This window comes from Chenopodium album, chromosome 21 (assembly GCF_948465745.1).
Source record: "Chenopodium album chromosome 21, dcCheAlbu1.1, whole genome shotgun sequence".
In the NCBI taxonomy this organism is placed as follows: domain Eukaryota; kingdom Viridiplantae; phylum Streptophyta; class Magnoliopsida; order Caryophyllales; family Amaranthaceae; genus Chenopodium; species Chenopodium album.
This window is the reverse complement of record NC_137854.1, coordinates 34,155,445-34,177,992: the sequence shown is the minus strand read 5'-3', so window position 1 is coordinate 34,177,992 and position 22,548 is coordinate 34,155,445. Positions and strand designations below refer to the sequence as shown.

At 34.5% G+C, this 22,548-nt stretch overlaps 3 protein-coding genes and 1 long non-coding RNA gene across 6 annotated transcripts; 2 read left to right on the top strand and 2 right to left on the bottom strand.

The window, feature by feature from the left end:
- Positions 1-5,541, top strand: LOC145602956 (uncharacterized). 2 transcript variants are annotated; one of them, XR_014104651.1, is made up of 3 exons: positions 1-791; positions 2,262-2,354; positions 5,269-5,541. It is a non-coding gene; the product is annotated as an uncharacterized LOC145602956 (long non-coding RNA). The 2 variants fall into 2 exon arrangements; XR_014104652.1 differs by lacking the exon at positions 2,262-2,354.
- A 1,556-nt stretch (positions 5,542-7,097) lies between these two features.
- On the top strand, positions 7,098-12,255 carry LOC145603009 (serine/threonine-protein phosphatase PP2A-2 catalytic subunit). Its single transcript, XM_081659142.1, has 6 exons — positions 7,098-7,684; positions 9,550-9,664; positions 10,580-10,688; positions 10,775-10,852; positions 11,108-11,299; positions 11,397-12,255. Exons 1-6 carry the CDS (start codon positions 7,432-7,434, stop codon positions 11,568-11,570), a joined length of 921 nt encoding a protein of 306 aa, XP_081515268.1. The 5' UTR covers positions 7,098-7,431; the 3' UTR covers positions 11,571-12,255.
- Positions 12,256-13,175: 920 nt separating this feature from the next.
- On the bottom strand, positions 13,176-16,592 carry LOC145602165 (uncharacterized). Of its 2 annotated transcripts, none has more exons than XM_081658331.1 (4): positions 16,405-16,592; positions 16,182-16,314; positions 15,024-15,299; positions 13,176-13,543 (listed from the first exon to the last, which is right to left on the bottom strand). In XM_081658331.1, exons 1-4 carry the CDS (start codon positions 16,515-16,517, stop codon positions 13,427-13,429), a joined length of 639 nt encoding a protein of 212 aa, XP_081514457.1. In that variant the 5' UTR covers positions 16,518-16,592; the 3' UTR covers positions 13,176-13,426. The 2 variants fall into 2 exon arrangements, with proteins under 2 accessions (XP_081514457.1, XP_081514459.1); XM_081658333.1 differs by having other exon boundaries at positions 16,182-16,311.
- A 3,750-nt stretch (positions 16,593-20,342) lies between these two features.
- LOC145601763 (putative inactive receptor kinase At1g27190) lies at positions 20,343-22,548 on the bottom strand. Its single transcript, XM_081657830.1, has one exon. It carries the CDS (start codon positions 22,348-22,350, stop codon positions 20,539-20,541), a length of 1,812 nt encoding a protein of 603 aa, XP_081513956.1. The 5' UTR covers positions 22,351-22,548; the 3' UTR covers positions 20,343-20,538.

Sequence of the window (22,548 nt, the reverse complement as noted above, 5' to 3'; positions counted from 1 at the left end):
TTTGTAGATGCATAAAAATACACAATTCAAAGCAAAAGTGTAGTGTTGGTATTGGGAACTTAGCATTATAAAGCTAGGAGCCTTGTCTCCATGTCACGTTCCAAACCAGCTAACATCTTCATTCTATATTTCTTCCTTTTCTCTCTCCTCTAGTCTAGGTTCGAGAAAGTGTAACAAAATCCCTTAAACCTATAAAGGAAATAATTTATCCAACCTTCCTCCAAGACAAGTTAAGACCAATTCCTCTTATGAAGAAAGCAACAATTCCTTGCCTTATTTGCTTTTCCTAACTACTTCAATTCATTTCCTCTCTTATAAGCTATCTATCTTAATTAGCTAGCTAGAGCCACAACATAAATTTTAAACCCTAAACACAAAATCTTAGACAAATTAAGTAATTAATCTTACACAATTGTTTCAAATCATGCAAGCATAATATAGCTTTTGCTCTTGATTGGTTCTTCTTCCTCTTTAGTTTTACATAAAAACTTATATACAAGCAAAGAGGAGTGGAGGACAAATTAAAGAAGTTGGAATATGAGTAGTGGGAGATTTAATAGGTCTATGAAGGGCTTATTAAGATTAATAAGCTTTTTGTGGCTTTCTTTGGTTGGAGTTTTAGCTAGTAGAGGAACAACGACGTTGGCAATATCAAATTCTTTAGACAAGCATAATGTGAATCATGAAGAGCTCACGGTTGGAAGAGAGAAGCACTTAGCTCGCTCCGAGGTGGATATAAACTACATGAGCAAAAGAAAAGTACCTAATGGTCCTGATCCTATACATAACAGGTGTGTTCGTAGCTGCTAGATAGTTTTAAAATTAAAATTGCTATTAAGTTATATCTCCATCAATCATTTACTTCTTTTTTTTTTATATAATTTGCTAAGAACGATAAATTAGATAAACTCTAGTTGGATGGATTTCTTAATTTGTATTTTTCACTTCCTTAATTTAAAAAAGTCTAAAATTTGCTTTGATATATAGATTTCATTCATGCATGGAAAACAAAACCAAAAAAACACATGAGTATTCTTGTCTTTGTTTGTCTTCCTTATTATTCAATCATTAGGTGGCATAGAAAGAAGGTTTCTCCATGTAATTTTTAATGTTATATATGTTCTCTAAATTACAAAATGTTAAAGTTAGTTGTAGGCTTGAGTAATTTATTTAACTTTTTTTTTTTTTGTTGATTTAAAAAGTTTCAATGCTAGATTTTTTGTACTTAGTTTTTTTTTTTTTTTTTTTTTTTTGGAAGAATTATACTTAGTTGCTAACTACTTATAAGTCTCAAATTAAAACCTTAGAGAAAAAAGGAGGCTTTAAATACATATATATACACCCAATAAAAATAATCCAAGTACATGTACAATTGTACACTCTTACCATATCCAAGAATTAGTGTATACCTTATCTTGAGAAGCAATTTATGATATGTTTATTTGTTTCATCTACATGCCCTAAAGAAATAGAGAATCGTGGCACTCTTCACATATATATTCTTTCAAGAAAAAGCAAGTATTCCCTACTCAAAACAACTAGCTTCTTACTTTGTTATCATGTTTATAGAATGGCTTGCATGAATTTCCTTAGAAAAAAGGGATAAAATCATTATTAGAGAATGATAACAAGCTACTCTTATATTTTTCATTGGGAGTTGGGTATAACTATAAGTGATACTTTTACCTAGCCTAGCTATGTTAATTCTAACATGATTTAATATGTCACTTCTCATCCTTAATTGCGATGGCCTCCTTGCATCGTATACTAACAATGAGGGTAGGGCGAAATACAATTGACAATTGGGATAATATCAACGAAATCTTTGATGTTCCTTAGATTGTTGAGGCATAATTACTCATTAACTAAACTCGCATTGCCTTGATAATTGCACATATCGTCTTGAAAGAATCATGACCTAATAGTAAAGTAGTTTATAGTTTAAAATAAATTCTTCTTACAAAAGGTACAGTCGTAAATGTGGTGCGTGCTATTCCTCAAATTCAAATTTCACCAAACTAAGCAAATGAAAAGCAATGTTCTTGTATCTATATGCTTTATTCCAACTTCTATTTAAGTTTGCATAAAGTTAATTAACATATAATTTTGTTCCACTTGAACCTTTTTGCAGAAACTCTTTTTTTTTTAGTTCTACCATCTTTTTTTTTTTATTCTTTATAATATCTTAAACAAGTACCTGTTAGCTAAGTAATGTTTTTAATAAAAAGATATTAAAATTAAAGAGATTATTGTCTGAACAGGCATCTTCTTTAAAGTGACTTACAACAACACTTAGCATTTTGAAGCTGCTTTTGTTGCCTTATCAAAGTAGATAGCCTGTCTTTTCAGTCTCTGTAAGTTCAAGTAATTAACAAATGTACTTTTTAATTACGGATCCTTCATTTTGTACTTTGATTTACAGAATATATTATGGTATGATTAGTGAACAAATTCTTTCATAATTATCTTTTTGACGGACTATTATCCTTATTTTAATACTTTGATTTTAATTTACATGATACTTTGTTTTGCTTTTGTTTAATTTATTTTAGACTTTCGTGATTTCTAAAATTCTAAGTAAGGAAAAACATAATCATTTAAAATTTTCATGATTAAGTAATATATTAATTAGCAAGCGTGATAAATGAATATAGTCAAGTAATAAAAACGAACAACTAAGGGCTCGTTTGGCATTGTTGTGGTTTTCTGTTTTTTGGTTTTTTGTTTATTAAAAGTATATGATATAGGTCACATAATGAATAAAAAATTACTTAAACTTATTAAAATCATAATAATTTTGAAAATTGACAACAGAAAAGTGGAAACACCTTTTTCTTGTTTCCTGTTTTTGGTTTTTAGTTTTCATAAAAACAGGAAACTGAAAATCAAAAATGGTGCCAAACAAGCTCTAACTTAAGTAGTATATATATGCGTCATTTAGTTTCTTTAGTTTGCTAGCATCTTCTTTTGAAAATTATGAATAAACAAAATCAGACATGCTTTTTTTAAATCTCTCTTTATTTAGAACCCTTAATACTAGATATACTTTGAGCAGGTTTGAATTTAAAAAGCTAGTCAAATAATGCTCCTTTAATTTTGTACAACTCCTTTAATAAGCAAACAACATATAGTGGTCACTGGCCACATCACAAATACACAACGTACTGAATTAAGATTTACCTCTTTGTTGAACTTTCTATCTACGCCTAGGTATACGTACTTACACTCGGGTGGTGCATATTGCGCTGCATCAATGTGTGGCGTACACCTAGGTCTATGTACATACACTCGGGTGTATAGTACATATTGCATCAATGGGTGGTGCTAGCTTGTTAGGTATGCATTGGTTGCATGAGTTACACACTCGGCGCATGATGTTCGTGCGTGGTGCGTATATATAGCATCTGCTGAAACACACACATATCGCTTAGCCATTAATAATCATACCTTCATTTAGATTCCGTGATCTATACACCAAAATTTGCAATTTTAGCTTACCTTGATTAGGATTTAAATAATTAAGGAATTTTCTTTTTAATTAATATTATCAGTTTATCACCGATTACTTAATATTCCTAAATATTGATGATGAAGTTAGAAAAAAGAGTACATTAGGAAAAGATGGTAGAATAGATAGGAGCCTCACTATAAGGAATAGGTAGAAGGATGTCTTTGATAAAATTCGCTACTTATTAAAAGTTATTGGATGTGTTTCACACGAATAGAATCACCAAAATCACTTATCACTAGTTGTCCTTTTTTACCTTACAATCATAAGTGCTTAATATGCGGGGAAATTCTCAAAATCAAACTTAAAACAACTTTATACTCTACCTCATCAAAGAGTTACCGAATCCAAGGAACTCTTAATTTAAAAGCTACTTCTATATGACTGTATCAATCCCCTTATTATTTAATCCCCTCATTGTTTAATTGACAATAAACCTTCATACAACTAAAACCTGTGCTAAACACATCAACTCTTTTTGTCCCTTATAATATACCCTAACGGCCTAACCATATTACATGCAAGTATATGATATATGTTCACATAGTCATCATGTATACATGTCATGTACAATTTGCATATCTTTCTCATAGATCACTATCCTACTTCTTTGTTTTCCTTAAATAATATAAAATAAAATACGGAGTACTACATAAATATATATAACTAATACTAAAATAGCAATCGCTGATATCATCCTATCCTAAAATTACACATGTCATATTGTCATTAAAAATTTTCTCTCCAAAATTAAAAATAATGTCATCATTTCTTGAATTTATATTATTTTACTAACATTCTGGTTAGCTATCAATTTTCGAAAAACAGTCTACTCTCTCTAACAATACTAATTTAATTTTTCTTCCTCAAATACCTCTTTCATCATTCAATTTTCCTGAGCTCTAGTTTTTTCTTTTTTAAAAAATAAATAAATTAATAAATAAATAAAAATCTATAAATATAACTAAAGTAATTACCGCTGATGTCATTACTTTCCACATGTCATCTTCTTATAAAAAATTTTCCCTCCAAAACTAATAATGACATCAATATTTTTTTTTTCAATATAAATAAAAATTTGAAAATGCTAAATTAATTATAAATTTTTCTAATAGATTTTATATTTGAATTGACTAATTATGCAAATTCCATTGGAGAAATAAAGGAAGGTCGGATTCTTATAAACATTATTTTTTTCTCCTACTCCGTATATTTTATACAAATTATATGAATTGGGGTGTCCATTCTTTATTAATTTATCAATTTATTAGATTTTTCTTATATTATTTACACACAAATAAGCAAAAAAATATTGTTAAAATCGTAAATTATTGTTAAAATCGTGCATCGCGCGAGCCTAATCTAGTAATGTATTATTTGGTTTGAGAATTTTTTTTTTTTGTTTTAAACGTTGGTATGAAAAAATAAACAAATTTAGAAAATTTTATTGGTTTTAATCGTGTTAATCTAGTTCAGCCTGTCTTGTGTGTGGCTAGCCACATCGTGTGATCACTTATAAAAGAACAAATTAATCCGTGTAACACTAACCAAGTACCTCTTGTAATACTGTCTGAGTAACCCCTATAATACTAACCGAGTAACCCAATAACACTGACGAAATAACCCCTTTAACACAGATCAATTAACCCTATTACAGTACGAAGTAACCCCTGCCGCACGGTGTGACCAGCCACATAAAAGACTTTGTGAATCTAGTTTTAAATAAATCTTAGCTAATCCTTTTTTTCTCGTTTGTGTAGGAGAGCCGGAAATTCTAGACGACCACCGGGACAAGCTTAGGGTATGTACAAGAGCCTGAGGAGCATCATCATCCATTATATATAGTTCACCAAATGATGAAGATCAAGTGCATACCATTTTTATTTTCAACATAATTGTAGGAGTATTATTTTTGTAAAATAGGAGAGAAAATGTCATGAAAGTCATCGGAACGAAAAGTTCTGTTCTATAATCCAGTATCTCAAATTCTCAATGCTCAATATAGTTTGTGAGGTTGAAGTTTTTTTTTTTGACCCAGAGGTTGAAGTTATTATCAAGGTTCTTTTCAACAAAACTCACTCATCTCTCAACATAATTCGATTGAAAAAAGTGGTCAAATACTTGACCTTATAAATGTATAATAAATTCACGAGTTTGTTAACAACTTTGAATACCTTAGCTTGACTGAAATCTTTGATTAAATATCATACTCCTCCTTTCCCGTCTTCCCTTAAATAGTAGAGATTAGATAAATATAACACATCCTTAGGTGTAGAGATAGCCATAAGGACAAATTAGGCAAATGAAAGTTGATTTTAAGACCCTGTTCAATTCACTTTATTTTTGCTGAATAGTTTTTATTTTTATTTTGTAAATTGCTGAATACTCCCTCCGTTTTTAAATACTTGTTCCGTTTCTATTTTTTACACTATTGATTTATCCTAGTTTGACTAATGTTTGTAATTTATACATAAGAAAAAATATAGTCTTGTGGTTACTTGTTGGAATCGTCTCATTGAATGGATTATTAATTTTCAATTATTAGAATTTATACTTATCGATAATTAAAGATATTATTGATCAAAATCGACATTCGTGCCCAAGAGATATGGAGCAACTATTTAAAAACAGAGGGAGTATAAATTAGGCAAATTTGCAAATTGCAGCCATCTAAAGTTCGTATTTTGTAAATTGCAGCCATTTTAAAAACAAAATTGCAAATTGCAGCCCAAAAGTTCGTATAAATTGTAAATTGCAGCCCGATTAAGTTTTTCAACGGTTTACATGTCAAAAAATCTTCGGTTAAGGTTTTAGGGTCCTTTTTAGCCCTTAGGGATCCGAATTGAGCTCGGAATTAGAAAATAACGTAAGTGTCTCGTTTTGTGTAACAAAAATGTATCGATTTGTGGTAAACTGTAAAAATAAGACACTTAATTTATTTTTTTGCTAATCCCAAGCTCAATTCGGACCACTAAGAACTAAAATAACCCCTAAAACCCAAACCAAAGATCTTTTGACTTGTAAATCGATGAAAAAGTTGAATTGGGCTGTAATTTACAATTTATAGGAACTTTTGGAGTGCAATTTACAATTTATTTTTTAAATGGATGCAATTTACAAAATATAAACTTTATATGGCTGCAATTTGCAAATTTTCCTTTTTATTTGAAAACTTTGTTGAAACAAAATACTCCGTAGTACAGCAATTATTTTTTTTTTTTGAGGGGATAGTACAGCAATTATTTAACAAAGACGGTCTTATTTAAAAATTGAAATCAATAAAATCCCACTGAAATAAAAAATGGAGCCACGCAAACTAAATAAGTAATGGTAAATAAGGAGAAATATCAACCGTCTCCAACTTCCCATTTCCCCAAGGTCGCACCCAAAAACTACCCACGTGTCACAACTCACAACGACTGGTTGAATTTGACTCGGCGGAGCCACCGTTATTGACAAATTCCCAAAATACCCCCGTCTTTTTCTCTCTCCTCTCTTTCCATTTCATTTGCATTTGCATTTCATTTCAACCCCCTCTTTCTTTCGTATAAATTCATTTTCCCTTATCTTTTCCCAAATTTTGCTCTTTTAGAGAGAGAAAGTAGAGAGAGAAACTGAGATTCATACGAGAGGTTAGAAATTATTCAAAATTAATTTCCAGATTTTTTGATTTTTTTTTTTTTTTTTTTTTTTATGCTTCCTTCTTCAATGGAGCTTAATCAATGGCGTGATTCCTTTCTCTTTGTGTTATGATCTCCATAATTTTCGATCTATTTCTCTATCTTTTCTTTGGAATTTGAAACCCTAACCCTAATTTTTCCCCGAATTCGATGCAAATGTTGATTTGAATTCTTCAAAAAGGGGAGAAAACTACAGATTTTGATCGGATTTTTGAATCCTGTCGGAATTTTTGAATCGGAAAAATGCCGTCGCACGCGGATCTAGATCGGCAGATCGAGCAGCTGATGGAATGTAAGCCGTTGTCGGAAGGAGAAGTGAAGACGCTTTGCGATCAAGCTAGAGCGATTTTGGTGGAAGAATGGAATGTTCAACCGGTCAAGTGCCCGGTCACCGTTTGCGGTGACATCCATGGCCAATTTTACGATCTTATCGAGCTCTTTCGTATCGGCGGAAACGCTCCTGATACTAATTATCTCTTCATGGGAGATTATGTAGGTCAGTTTTCAAACTAATTGTATTTATCATTATTATTTTTCTGAGTTTTATTAGTTTTTTGCTGGATTTTATGATATAATTATTGATTATGTTGCTTGTGGATTTTATGATATAATTATTGATTATCTCCTGATACTATTTATTTATGTCTTTGATTTATCAAAATATGTAATACTTGTTAATTTATGGTTTAATTGAATATTGTCATGGAATTGTTTAGCTGCATAAGTTGGAGGTTGAAGAGAAAATTCAGTTTGAGGTTGGGGATTGGGAGGGATAACTAAATGAAGAATATGGCAATCTTTAGCGAAATTAAAATGGTGAATTTTTCTTTTGGGATGGGGTGATAGTGGTGAGAGGAAATTTGTATATGTGGATGGATAATTGATGGAATTATATCCTGATTGCAATAGACGGAAATTAGAGGAATCCTTAGTTGGCAGCTTGGGCTTTGTTTGTCAAATTCCTAGGCGAAGGGTAGAAAACAAACTGTCCTTATTCTTGGCAATTTTACCTCATTATGCTGCAACTTAACTCACATTTCTCAGTCTTGTTTGCTTTCAGAGGTGCATAATTACGTGTTATACTGTGGTTATCAGCTGTGTAGAAGTTAATAGCAACTTGTGATGTGGTATTCTTGTTTTAAAGATTAATATCGGACTTTCAGCCTCCAAGGTTGTATATTTTTACATGAAGTGTCAGTATCCAGGGGATGAAAGTTCATATGTTAGTTTCCATGAAGTTCAGACAAATGGTTTCAGTTCAAGACTCTTAGAATTTAAGTTTTGAAACTGGATCATGATAGATAGATATATAATGATGACTGAGGCTGGAATTGTGAAGCCGTTTTGTGGAACCTCTTCATCTTTGTTGTGTGGGAATAATTTTTTTTTTTTTGTAGATCCCAACTTTCCCAAGGTTGATGAAAATAGACCTTTATAAAGTTTACATTAGATACATTCTGCAAGCTTCTTCTTGGTATGCTTTGCATTCACTGTGTTTTGTTATAGTTGATGTTCATTTGACTATAGAGTTTTAAGTTCTTTCACGAATGTTAGTCTTAAAGATGTCTTGATATAATGCATTTGTAATCTTTAGCTGTGGTTAAAGCAGGGATTATTTGTTGTTTGGTCTTAATGAAGTTGAACTTACTCCAAAGACACCATAAAATCCAGATATATAAGTCACTAGTTGATTGTCTGATCTAATATAGGATCTGTTTTGAGTATGCTGTTTTTTCTATGTAACAATGAAGGCTATTCCTGTCTTTCAAGGGTTGTTCTTGAAGGATTTTCTTCTTGGCTAGTTTCTATTTTTGCAATGTGTTTTCAGGTCACTCCATGACATATGTTATAAACCTTGACACCATTGCGTGATATCTGCATTAGCTATGCCATGAAGATTTTTGTCGCTGCCCAAAACTTCACTTGTGGAACCTATGTATTGTAGTCCATATAAATGTTTTAGCCCACTCATCTTTTCATTAAAGAAACAAGATTAACTTTGGAAGTTTAAACTTCAATACTAATTTTATAACACTTGAAATAATTTGGAGAAATGAATGTTACTACTTGTTAATTCATGTTCTCATGGTTGTGATACTTAAGTTAATAACCATGGTATGTTGCTACTCCAAATGTTGCGACCATTGTGACGGGCAACCACATTTTTCCTATTCTAGCATTGCTGATTGTTTTGATGCTCATGAAACTTGTAATTTTCGGCTTTTGGTCTGTTTCTCGAACAAAATAGTTTAATTGAAGGAATGGGAGGTGATTGGAAAACGTTTTCCTCTGTAAGGTTATAGACTTATTCATTTGCTTTTGTTTGTGCACACAATTGATTTTTGTTATCTTATTTCACAGATCGTGGATACTATTCAGTAGAGACTGTTACTCTCCTGGTGGCTCTGAAGGTTCGTTACAGAGACAGAATTACAATTCTTAGAGGAAATCATGAAAGCCGGCAAATAACTCAAGTGTAAGGCTCTGTTGCTTCTTGTTTACAGCGAGCATCAATCTTTACGCTTGGCTATGCTGAAAAGTTCAAGTATCACGTCATGTTTGTACCTGATTGTGATTAAGTAGCTCTTGTACAGCTCAGAAAATGTTCTATTCTCCTATAGGCTACACTTATTGAATTGGATGTGGTGGTTTTCCTTGTTCAGGTGGATGTATTTCATTTTACCAGCAGGGCTGTGTACTATTTGAATGTGCATCAGAGATATGTGACTTGTAAACTTGCTGATGTATGGAAGTATATGTTATACTTGCATGGAACAATAAGATTGCCTTTCATCTTCTAATTTTTTCCCTTTTTTTTTTCGTTTAATGCCCTATCTATGTTTTCACCTTTGAGTAGTCCCTATGTCGTTTTAGAATTACAATTATTATTATGGTGGACCATATGACTGGAGAAATAAGTATATGAAGAATAAGCTATTAGTCTTAGCTTTGTTTCAAGGTCGATATCTGGTGATGACCCCCTGACCCCTGTAGCTTTTTTGGTTCCTTTCATTATCTTCAGTCTATAGTAGTCCTTGGATGTTTGTCCTTAGTGACCTAGCAATTTCCTTTTTTTTTTTTTTCCTGATGGAATTGGTGGTGTAATGCTTTTAATATGCTATTTAGAATCTGATCCTTGTAATTGTTGAACAAATACTCTTTTCCTTTGTCCTTGAATAGACAGGTTCAGATTCTTTATCTTTCTGTGTTGTTAGCTACAACATGAAATTTATGAGACTGATAGATTGTGTTAAAAATTAATATTTCAAGGACAGTCTTACTTTATTTTGTTCTTTAGGAACTTTTTGTTTCACTGGTAATTTTATCCTAGCAGCCAGTCATTTATCTTGTTACTGTGATAATCTGATTGCTTTGTATATGACCTTTTCAGGTATGGATTTTATGATGAATGTTTAAGGAAATATGGAAATGCAAATGTCTGGAAGCACTTTACTGATCTTTTTGATTATCTACCTCTGACAGCTCTTATTGAGAGTCAGGTTAGAGTTGATATTTATTATTTTTTTAGTGCTTTGGATTATGAGTAATAAGTTTGTTAAGTTTAATGTATTACGCTGCATTATAGGTTTTCTGTTTGCATGGAGGTCTTTCACCCTCTTTGGACACATTGGACAACATCCGAGCCTTGGATCGTATACAAGAGGTATGGTAGTGATAGTGCTTTTTAGCTATTTTAGCTGGCAGGTTCTGCACATGGTTTTTGTCTTTTGGATTTCTTGCTGTGCATGCATTTGTTGTAGCACAAGTTCTTGAAATGTTTAGTACTTTTGCTTTCAGGTCAAAAGAAGAAACACGTGTATATTGATCTTTGGATGCAATTATTGTATATTGATCTATTGGGCTGATTTACATACTTATTTTGGTTGTGTTGATTTTGTTTCCTCTCTTGGTTGTCTAGGTCCCTCATGAAGGACCTATGTGTGATCTGTTGTGGTCTGACCCTGATGATCGGTGTGGTTGGGGGATATCCCCTCGTGGAGCTGGCTATACTTTCGGGCAGGATATTGCCGCTCATTTTAACCATACCAATGGACTTACTCTTATCTCCAGAGCCCATCAGCTTGTGATGGAAGGTTTTAATTGGTGCCAGGTATGTCAAAACCTAAATCCTGAAGACATATCTTTTTTCCTCACATAATTTCATTTATCTTGTGATTTTACTTGCTAAGTGAGCTGGAATTTTACAGGATAAAAATGTAGTGACAGTTTTTAGTGCTCCAAATTACTGTTACCGATGTGGAAATATGGCAGCTATACTTGAAATTGGGGAGAATATGGAACAGAACTTCCTTCAATTCGACCCTGCACCTCGACAAATTGAGCCCGACACCACTCGCAAGACCCCTGACTATTTTTTGTGATTTCAATAGCTCAACTGGCTGTTTGTAAAACTCTTTATCCTCGTGTTGCTGTAGATTTATTTAAAAGAGGATTTTGGTGGTTTGAGGATCAGTGTCAGCATCATTCTTTGCTTTGGAGTGGTCTTTTGCTACTACTGTCATTGCTCAAGATATCCACAGTATTGATGAAGATTGCAGTAGTTTATTTGTATATTTTTCAGTGGGAAAGCAAATAGCAGCAGTGACGATGGCAATATATTATTGTAATTTTACAAATTCAAGTTAAAAGCAGGGTTTTCAATGTGGTCACTTGGTCCCATTTTTTGCCAACTTCTCAAGGGCGGATGGAATGTGCGGTGGATGATAATAAGCAGTAGGACTTGGGTTCCAGTGGCGTAGCTGTTCAAATCTCCCAGAATTTGAACTTGAAGATCGTGCTGCTCATGTTAGTCTGCAGCAGTTTTATTTTTGAATGTTTTGATTATTCAAGTATACCTCATAACTCGTTCAATTTCATTATGAAGCATATTTTTAAGTATCTGCTGTTGTGAATTCATGTTCAATTTGTATTGGACTTCGTAAAGTTTAGTTTAGCTTGATTAGGTTTGCATTTATGTAATTTTGTTGTTCAAACATGAGCATTCTAAGGATGATACGGGGATATTGCAGAAGCAAACAATATAGGAATCAGGATTTTTGAGCCACAGTACAGCATTCTCTAATTCAATTTATGTGTCCTGAATCTGCATAATACATTGTACCATTGTACAGAATAGTTTAGGACTCCATGATTTTACTATAATACTCGTTCGTAGTTGTGTTGCTCAAACTTCTCTAGGTAATTAGGTATCCTGCATTTGACCCGTATGTTTATGCTTAATTATAAACTTCCACTTTTTTACTTTGTAGTTTCTTTGTTTCTTCAGTGTAAGTTGGAAACTTTGAACCCCGTCTTAATTTGATTACATTAACCTTTGCACATAGTTTTATGTGATGATGTGATTAAGTAGTTATACTAGACAAAGGTGTTAAAAATTACAAGTTAGGAGGAGTAGTTGGGTGGATTTGGTTATGTTACAACATCCTGATTGAATCAAACCCAAACAAGAGATTAATTAAGTTAAATTATGCATTAATTTAGGAGGTTTATCAAATGCTTACGTATCATATGTACATCAATAAATTTTTAGGATGGATTATCATGAATGGATTGGTTATGAATAAGAGAAACTTTTATTCATTTAATTAAGTCATATATTTATCTTTTATTTTTGTCATCTACTAGCTTTCCTGATCCCTTAAGCTAAGTTGTGCATACCATGAAGGTCGAGTGATTTGACTTCCACAGACCAATTCCTAGGCTCATAGCACTACTTAGCACAATATATCTTGAGCAAGAATAAAATGCTGCTTGAATGTGGTAGAGAAACCCCCTTCAGTTTCCATCAAGATTTTCTCTACATTTTAAAAAATGGTGTTATCGACATTCTATGCATCCGAAGCTCCGTTGAATAAAACATATTGCTGGGATATACACCCTCATCTATGTGTCTCGCTTAATTATGCCCTAACTTCACCTTGGCTAGCAATCCCATATGATACTTATGCAAAGTCGGACTAGAGTCAAGCTCAAGAGCTACAGCTAATTTTACATGCCACAGCAACAAACAGTATAACAAAATTAGCCAAGAAAATATTACTACATAAACTTACAAGGAGCCTTATACTGAACTGATTAAGGTGAGGGTTTGAACCTTTGTAGATTTGTGGGTCAAGAGCTTTCATGACAGCCAATCACAACATTTACAAGAAAAGGTAAAAGTAAAAAAAGCCTTCATTTCACAACATAGCCGTAGACTACGCCAAAAGAATTATATTTAAAACCTAGAGTTACTCTGAACCCTTGAATTTCCAACACCAGCCATCGCTACAGTTTTTTTCCGCCTGATGAATACAAATGATCCACTGACGAGCAAGAGACCCAATATAAGAACCTATTAAATAAATTGACAATAAGTATCAGGACATCAATGGTTCAAAGTATACAGAAACAAAACAAAACCTGCACGAAAACCCTGCAGAACCATATGCACAACTACAATAATAGAGAAAAGAAGTTCATATGCACAGCTACTTCCTAATTTAGGATGCCAGCAAAATCTACAGTAGATTGAGGGAGAAAAAAGGTTTAGAAACTCAAGCACGCTCATCATTAAAGTACATCAGAATGCATTTCAAACCAGATTTGCTCCCTAAAGGATAATAATAAGGAGATTAGCTACACAAACATCAATTAATTGTATTTATTCAACCCTCAAATATTTTCCAATTGTCTTGCTTGGACAATCCACCATTAGAAGTATCATGCATGACTCCTATTGCTTATGCAAGTAAAATCTAAGAGACATTGCTTGAAATATACAAAGGGGTCCTGCTTGCATATCAAAGGTGCCAGGGGTCTAGAAGAAAGCCACGAACTGCAGGTGCTGGCTTTATTTCCGTGGATACAAAGCACACATGCGAGCACATACTGACTAAATAAACCTGAACTAAGTCTGATCTCATCAGGTGGGAATTGGTTCATCGATGCTATCCCTATAAAGCTTTGTTGAAGCCAAGACCTTCAAGTAAATCAAAACAAAAGGTTTGCAGCATGCTGCATGAATCAAATGGCATCCCTTCTGTCATTCTTATCGAGTACAAAGTGAAAAGCATTGTTTCACATCTTCTCACTGTTGCACTAAGAGGTCTCCCAAACAGAGGGCACCCCTTCTGTTCTTCCTATTAACTGTATTGGGTACAAAGGGAAAAGTATTGTATCACATTTTCTCACTAATGTATTAAAACGTCTCCCACAAATAGGGCACTAGTTCCTCTCTCAAGCCCCAAATCACTTCACATTTCTGCAAGATCATTTAGAGGATCCAATACTATGGACATAAATGATATGCAAGTGCAACAGCCAGAATTTTGTATCTTCCTCTTGAATTCAGAGGGGGCACAATTCTTGATTGCACAATTGAGAGCCAGCATTTTGTCTTTGCAACACAACTAAGCACAATTCTCTCAACATGAAGGACAAGTAAATGGCAGGTTTTTAGCATATTTCTGCAATAATTGAGCACACCTAGTTGCATGAGATCACATTACTTATTACTTGAGCACTACTGGTTGACATAGGTAATTTACCTAAACTCAGCGAGAAAACAAAAGTACTGATGTCGTTAAAGTTGATGGGATGGAAAAACATGCTCATAGACAATAGCTATTAATATCAGTCATACAACCAACAACTTATAGAGCTAAAGAACATGCTGTAATCCAAACAAAGCTTAAACCAAGTTATAAACCTATGTTCATAAACATGTGAAAGCAAAAATACTAATACAAGAAAAAAGAATAAGTAATGTTTAAGAAGACAATTTCTTACAAAAAATAAAAATAAAAAGGTGAATAGCAGGCAGAATTACGCACCTCAAAACCAAGAACCGAGAGCTTCTCTTCATTTACACCCTGTATACAACTTCTGTAGGTCACATACTCTAGGGGTTCACCCTTCTGATTAGAAGACTTGTCTGTTGTTAATGTCCTGTGCTTAGTTGCAACATTGTCTGCGTTAACAGAATCTTCTTGAGTAGATTGGCCATTTTGAGGAACATTACCAATTGTTTCCTTTTTCACATCTCCAACTTTGATACACTTAAAAGGAATACGATATCCAGTTTCACTACAGCGATATTTGTCATCTTTCTGTGAGAAAAACAGATATCACTGGATTAGCTGCTAGCCTGACAGCAAGCATGTAGACAACTAGACACCAAAAGAGGAAAGTCTAACAAAGTAACTCAGATTAGTGTATTTTCTTTCACCTAATATTCCCTAATACATAAATCATCAACAGTAGTAGAAATGCAGAATTAAACAGTATGATGCACAAGCATCCACGATGTTCAAATGCTCAAGTACTAGGCTACTTTCCTCGATTTAGTTCAATAGCAATTCATCATAATATATGCTCTACTAGCCTACCACTTATAAACAAAATTTTACCTATATGTTGGTGAATGTCACATCATTGCAAATAAATTGAAACGGAGGTAGTATAAACATTTCGACCATCAATCATGGCTCCTTACTAGCAGCAAAATAGAAACAGGTAATCATATTTGCATAGTTAAAGGAAATGATGCCATACCATTTGAATTCCAGCAATGTTCAGAACTCAAACTTCCCAAATAAATAGCACTAATGAAGCCAGAAACAGCTCTAGCAGAGCACATTGATCAAAATTTACCTCTTTCAATACATGTTTAAGAATTTCGGGTTTTCGACCAATGCCCCCTTACTAATCAGGCAACCCCCACGAAATAGAGTCAAGAATTTCAATAATTTAAGGAACCAATCTCATAACTTTATAATTCCAACAACACTCAAAGTTTTCAAAAATATAGCATTAACTGTAACCCTCAAATACAGAAGCGAGATCATATACCCAAATTCTGAATTAATTCAATATCCCATTTCCCATAAAAACGGATCTAAATCAAAAGGTGGGTCAATTCAATTCAAGCAAATTCAATCAAATTACACCAAATTGATAAAAATACAAGCAAATTCAATTCAAGAAAGAACCTTTTCAGAATACTGACAGGAAACACAAGGACCAGAAGGGGAGCATTCAAAAGTAGTATTCGAACCATCTGGTTTCTCTTTAAACCCTAAAAGTTTCCGACGCCCAAATCCTTCTTCTTCTTCGTTGGTTCTACTTCAAAAACCAGAATTGATAAGAACCAATTAATGTAGAGATAGAGATAGAAAGAGAGAATGAAGATGGTTGTTGGTGATCGGAACTTACAGTTGGTGGGAGAGAGAAAGTTGCAGAAGCGACGAGAAAAGAATCAAAGCGACGATAAAAGATCGAGGAGAGAGAATTTGTATTGAAGATGGAGAGTTTATCAAGGAAGCCATGGCTCACGACTCACGACTCACGACTCACGACTCACGACGGTGATGATGGATTTGAATAAATATTTTCTGCGCTGCCATGGCAGATCAGTCTCTTCAGAGATGTATTCCCTTTCAATTTTTATACTAGTATTATTTTTTTTTTTATTTTTAAATTTTCACCACGGTTACTTTCACCAAGTTTCATATGTCACTGGACACACCATGCGACCCGGGTTACTTATTACGGAGTAGGAGTTAATTCGTAGGTCAGGGATTACTCGGTAGGGCATTGGCATGTGTGAGACGCCACACAGAAAACATGGCTCAGTTGGCCATGCTAAAAAGTGTATGGTTGGTTACTCCGTGTGATCGCTTGAAAAAGAAAAAAGTAACTCCTATAACACTAATCGAATATTAACCCCTGTACAACTGACTAATTAACTCCTTTCATGATGATTGAGTAACCCCTTTAATATTGGTTGAGTAACCCCTTTCATGTGGGAAAGGGTAGGGAACGTTTCGGGGTAAGGAAAAGGGAGGGGGTCCTTTCGGGGTGGGGGGAAAGGAGGGGGGAGGTGGGTCGACAAATAAGGGAGGGTGGTTGGGGGTGGGTCGCCAATTGAGTAAGGGGTCGAGGAAGGGTCTTCAGTCAGAAAGGGTTGGGATGGGTGCCGGGAAGAGGGTTGGCTGGTGGTGGAGGGGATTTTATTTTTGGTTAAAGCTTTTTTAAAAATTTATCGTTAATGTCACAAGTACGGGTGAGCAAACTAGGTACTCGGTCAAAATTTTAGAATTCGAACTCGGAATTGGTTGGGAACGAGCCCAAAATTTGGAATTGGAATTGAAACCACTTCAACCAAGTCCTAAAAATAGGAATTAGAATTGGAATCGCCGGGTACCGGTTCCGGTTATGGGTACCCACTTATGAGCATAATTGTTAAAACTTAATGCAAATTAATAAATTATAATACTTTTTTGGATCCATTTTCATTTTTAGCGTTTCATACTTATATTTATACACGCACGAAGCTATTTACTTATGATATGTATAAATAATTTTTTATTTTATTTTATTAACTAGATACATTTAACATATACTTGTATTTCTTTTTAAAATAAATTTAGTTTAATATATACTGGGTAACCAGGTACTCAATCGATTACGGGTCCAAATTGAGAATTGGAATTGAAACCAGTTATAACCGTATCCTTAATTTATTACCCGAAATTGGAACCACTGGATCCAATTTCTGTTTCGAACCCGCCGGTTCCAATTCCGGGTACCCGAAATTTTTGCTTACCCTTAATCATAAGTAATTTCATATAATTCATATAATAAGTTTATTTGTTAACAATCTATCAAAAAGAAAAATAAAATTTAGTGTTACTAAAGAGTTTTTTTTTTATTATTATTATTATTTTTTATATATAATAGAAAAATTCATAAGTGATGATTTAAGCAGTTTTGGGTTGTTAGTTGAGAGTTGAGACCTTGCCAAAACTTTGGGAAGTCGACACCAGAGTCTGATTTGACCACCAATAATTATGAGTATTGAGTATTGACTATACATTCATCATTTCATCTACAAAGTAATTTCCGCAAAACAAAATTTTTGCCCCCTCTTATAACACTATTTCACATCTTCCATGTCAATTTCACTTCCAATTTTGAGTCCCGCTTCAATATAAATCTGATCTAGTGAGTTAAATGATTTCTAAATAGCTACCTACTTTTAGTACGAGTAGTTGGTAAATATTTATTACACTATCTTAATTTGAACAAATGATAAACGTGCTTCGCGATAAAGATTGTACTCGTACATGGTATTTGTATTACTTCTTCCGTATATTTAGTTACATAATTTTGAAAATAACGAACTCTTAAGCAATTTTTGGAGATGAGAAAGATAAAGGGAATAAAAAAAATAGACTCGTGTAGAAGAGAGATATAGAGACTTTATTAACTAAAAGGGAAAGTGATGCAACTAAAAAGACTGTGTGTCTTATGTGCGGTTAGCCACACCGTATGGCCGCTTGAATAACAACAAAGTAATCCCTAAAACATTGACCAAGTAAAACTTGTAACACTGACCGAGTAACCCATATAACGCTGACGAATGAAGTAGCCCCTATAATACTAACGAAGTAACCCCTAAACACTAATTTGGTAACCCTTATTATGAGAATTCTGAATTTGCGCTAAATCAAAACGGAGGAAGTATCTATAATAGTAGTCATGTTCATATGACGATATGATGCATGTTGTTTGGAAACACCATATGCATAATGCACGGTGCATGGTGCTATAAAAGTCCTCAACATGAGATGTGGTTAAGTGACAAATTGCCCCCAAGACTAATAAACGATGAATTTATTTAAGATATTATTGGGATGAATGGGATCTCACTTTTAATCCTAAATATTTCATCGTGATTTTTTTTTTTTTCTTTAAGTTAATTATAAAAATATAGTTTGGGATTAAGACAATAATACTTGCCAGCAATATGTACTTTAAATGAAGAAACACTTCCTATAATCTTGGGATAAGTCTTGTAAAGAAGCCGAACTGTACAAATTAGGATCTTTTCAAAATACTCCATAGTTGGACTGACTTAAAGATATTCCTGGCCAAGTTTGGGATTAATAGAACACCCTTCCTAATTAAATCATACCAAAGCAGAATAATAGTATGAACATTCAGCTCAAATTTGACCATACACAATAACTTAATAATCTTATCCTTCTAAAACCGATTGTAGAGCAAAAATAATTCGGCCAATAAACTCAATTAGCATGCATATTACTCCCACTCTTTACTTTCGTTTTCACATAACATTTTAACTTGTCATATCATTAATTCATACCACGTGACCAACACGACTTTTAATTCCAGATGGAGGGAGTTATTATTCCGAGTAAGTTAAACAACGAATGAAAGAGTACGAACACAGTAACACACACACCCCTTTCAAAGTATGGTCATGAGGAGTGTAGGGACGAGAACATGTGCTACTTCATTACAGGATGCAACAGCAACCATATATCATACTCCGTAATATCAATGAATTATAGGCAGTAGAAAACCACAAGTCATACATCTACAAATAGTCCAAAGTATACTCAATATCAAAAACATCACATGCAGGGTTTTAATGGTCCCCCAAATCAAACATTTTCAGGCCCCTCAGCAGTAACCTTAGACAGATGGTTTAGATTAGCATAAAAAAGGGAGACTATGATTGAACATCAAAGATAATGAAAGCTGGTTAAATATACCACATTTATTAGGATCACAAGAATCCTGCTTTTGGTGCTACCTATTCTCCTTTATTGCACCTGATTCATAACCATCTTCATGATTCAGTTTTTGGACAAAAGCATTAAAGCAACAAATCTATTTCTAATTATCACGCCCGACCCTCTAATCGATCGATAAATATAGTGTAAATCATTGAACAATGAGTACGCCAATAAGCTTGGAAAAATAATGGTACAAAAGTTGGGGGTGATGAGAATTGATTGTTGTGTGGTAGGGAGATGGACATTCTGCCATTGAGCTCTCACTTGATTCTTGACATTGATGAATGACAACTTCATCTCAATCTTTTTGGCATAAGTTGGGGCAATTTCTCATTAAATGGAGATAAGAACCCCGAGATTGAATGATTTTATCCATCTCTAATACGGAGTATAAGCTTATTAACTACCATGACTTTCAGGACTGTTTGAGTAATTAGTGGCATACTTAACAAACAACGATAGCTAAAACATGTATAGTACATAGTGCCTTCAACCACCACTAAGCATAGACACAATCACACAAGTGGATGAAAGAACCATGGAAGCTGACAATAAAGAAAGATGATAACATACAAAATTTTGTATTATACAGGAAATTCCAACAATGGAGGAGACATAGAAAGATACAGGCTGCAGGAATTGGAAAACCCCATGAACTTGAAAAGCTCCAAGAACACAGCAACAAATACAACAGAGGTTTGATATCGAACAAACCACGAAAATTAACATGTTAAGAATCAAATTAATCAAGATCTTGTTCATTCAAGATCATAGGGAACTCATCATACTGCTCTAAGCAACCGTGATTCTCAGCCAAGTTCTTCAGGGAATCGTACACCCGGAACATAGAAGGTCTATCCTTAGGCCTCGAAGCCACACACGAACAAGCAACTCTAAGCAACTGCTTAATCTCATCATCGTTACCCTTCCCACACAAGGACTTATCAATTGCATCCTTAATCCTACCAGAGCTAGACAGATAAGTCACCCAATGAACCAAGCTCCCTTTAAAGCCTTCCCCTGCATTATTAACTTCAAGGGGCTTTTGACCAGTAACCAGTTCCAATAAGACTACTCCAAACCCATAAACATCACCCTTCAACGACGCAACCAATGTGCTCGCGTACTCAGGTGGGACGTACCCAAACTCTCCAAAGTCCCCATTGGCAACCGAGCTGCCATTGGAGTTCCCGATACCCATGAGCCTAACTAACCCGAATTCAGTGATCCTAACATCGAAATCATCATCGAGTAGGATCACATTCGAGCATATATTTTGGTGCTTGACCGGGGGCTGGCAACCATGATGGAGCCAAGCTAACCCTCTAGCAGCCCCAACACTAATCTTAACCCGAGCTCGCCAATCCAACACACTGTCCTGATTTACCCCTGAGTGCAACCATGAATGTAAATTCCCATTACTCATATCCTTATACACCACCAATTTCTCATCCTCCACACAACAAAACCCCAATAAAGGCACCAAATTCGGGTGCCTAAGCTGCCCTAACCTATAAATCTCCGACCTAAACTGCTTCTCACTCACCTTATTACACCCTCTCAACCTCTTAATCGCCAATGCCGATCCATCACTCAACACCGCCCCATATGAAACCCCGGTTTTCGTGGTATTAACGATCTTCCCATCACTAAAACCACTCGTAGCAATCAACAAATCCGCCACTCGAATCTTAACAATAGGTTTCTGAAAGAACACCACTTGAGCATTCTTATTAGACCTCAATTTCCCAACCCAACCCACAAATTTCTCACCCTTTTCACCATCAAAAACAACATCATCTTCCTTCTTTCTATGATCCCAACAACACCACCACCAAATCATAAACCCTAATAAAAGCGAACCAACACCGCCAATCACACCACCAAGAATCACAACCCTAAGATTACCATTTGCCCCACATCTTAATCCAACAACATTCCCACAAAGTTCATCATTTCCACTAAACCCATCTTTCCCAAATTTCCCCAAATCATCTGGGATCAAACCCTTAAGTCGATTATTATCAAGTGAAAGCTTCTTAAGCCTATCTAACCTACCCAATTCAAAAGGGATAGACCCAGAAAGCTTATTATCACTCAAAATCAAACTATTCAAAAACTTGCAATTTTCGATCTGGGGTGGAATCGAACCTGAGAGCTCGTTTCCAGAAAGATCTAGGGTTACTAAATAAGGCAACCAATCACAGATTTGAGGTGGGATTTCGCCGGAGACTTGATTGCCGGAAAGTACAAGAGTTTGTAAACTCCGGCAAAACTGAAGCGAAGAAGGGATTTTTCCGGCGAGATTCATCGTCGGAAGTTGAAGAGAGAGAAGACGGTCTTCCTTTTCATTCCAGCAAGAAACGCCGGTAAGTCGGCAGATTGAATCGACGGAAGTGTTGTCAAAGTGCCAGTTTGAGAGACGGTTTTGTGGGTCTGAAAGCGACGATTTTACGCCTTGTAAGCATTTTACGTCGTCGTCGAAGGAGAGAGAAAGCGTCGCAAAAAGAGAAAAGAGGAGAGAGAAAATGAAGGGAAAATAGGAAGACGACATTTTTTTACTTTTTTTTTTTTAAGGAATTTAAGATTTCAGGGAAGCCATGGAAGTAGAGAGTAGAGTAAAGGAAGCAGCTTTTTTTTGGAAGATGAGGAACTAAAAGTGAAAAAATTGGAATGAAATGATGTCGTTTTTAGGAGAGAGATTGGAAAATGTTTGTTATTTAGGCTAATGATTGAATGAGAGGGTCAAAGT

What these genes read in the sequence shown, in the direction of transcription:
- LOC145603009 (XM_081659142.1), top strand. Translation starts at nt 7,432, where the DNA reads ATGCCGTCGCACGCGGATCTAGATCGGCAGATCGAGCAGCTGATGGAA. An exon ending in AGCCGGCAAATAACTCAAGT is followed by an intron (nt 9,665 to 10,579) that starts GTAAGGCTCTGT and finishes TGACCTTTTCAG; the next exon opens with GTATGGATTTTATGATGAAT. An exon ending in CCTTGGATCGTATACAAGAG is followed by an intron (nt 10,853 to 11,107) that starts GTATGGTAGTGA and finishes TTGGTTGTCTAG; the next exon opens with GTCCCTCATGAAGGACCTAT.
- LOC145602165 (XM_081658331.1), bottom strand. Translation starts at nt 16,517, where the DNA reads ATGGCTTCCTTGATAAACTCTCCATCTTCAATACAAATTCTCTCTCCT. An exon ending in CTTTCTCTCTCCCACCAACT is followed by an intron (nt 16,315 to 16,404) that starts GTAAGTTCCGAT and finishes TGGTTTTTGAAG; the next exon opens with TAGAACCAACGAAGAAGAAG. An exon ending in TCTCGGTTCTTGGTTTTGAG is followed by an intron (nt 13,544 to 15,023) that starts GTGCGTAATTCT and finishes TTTATTTAATAG; the next exon opens with GTTCTTATATTGGGTCTCTT.
- LOC145601763 (XM_081657830.1), bottom strand. Translation starts at nt 22,350, where the DNA reads ATGTCGTCTTCCTATTTTCCCTTCATTTTCTCTCTCCTCTTTTCTCTT.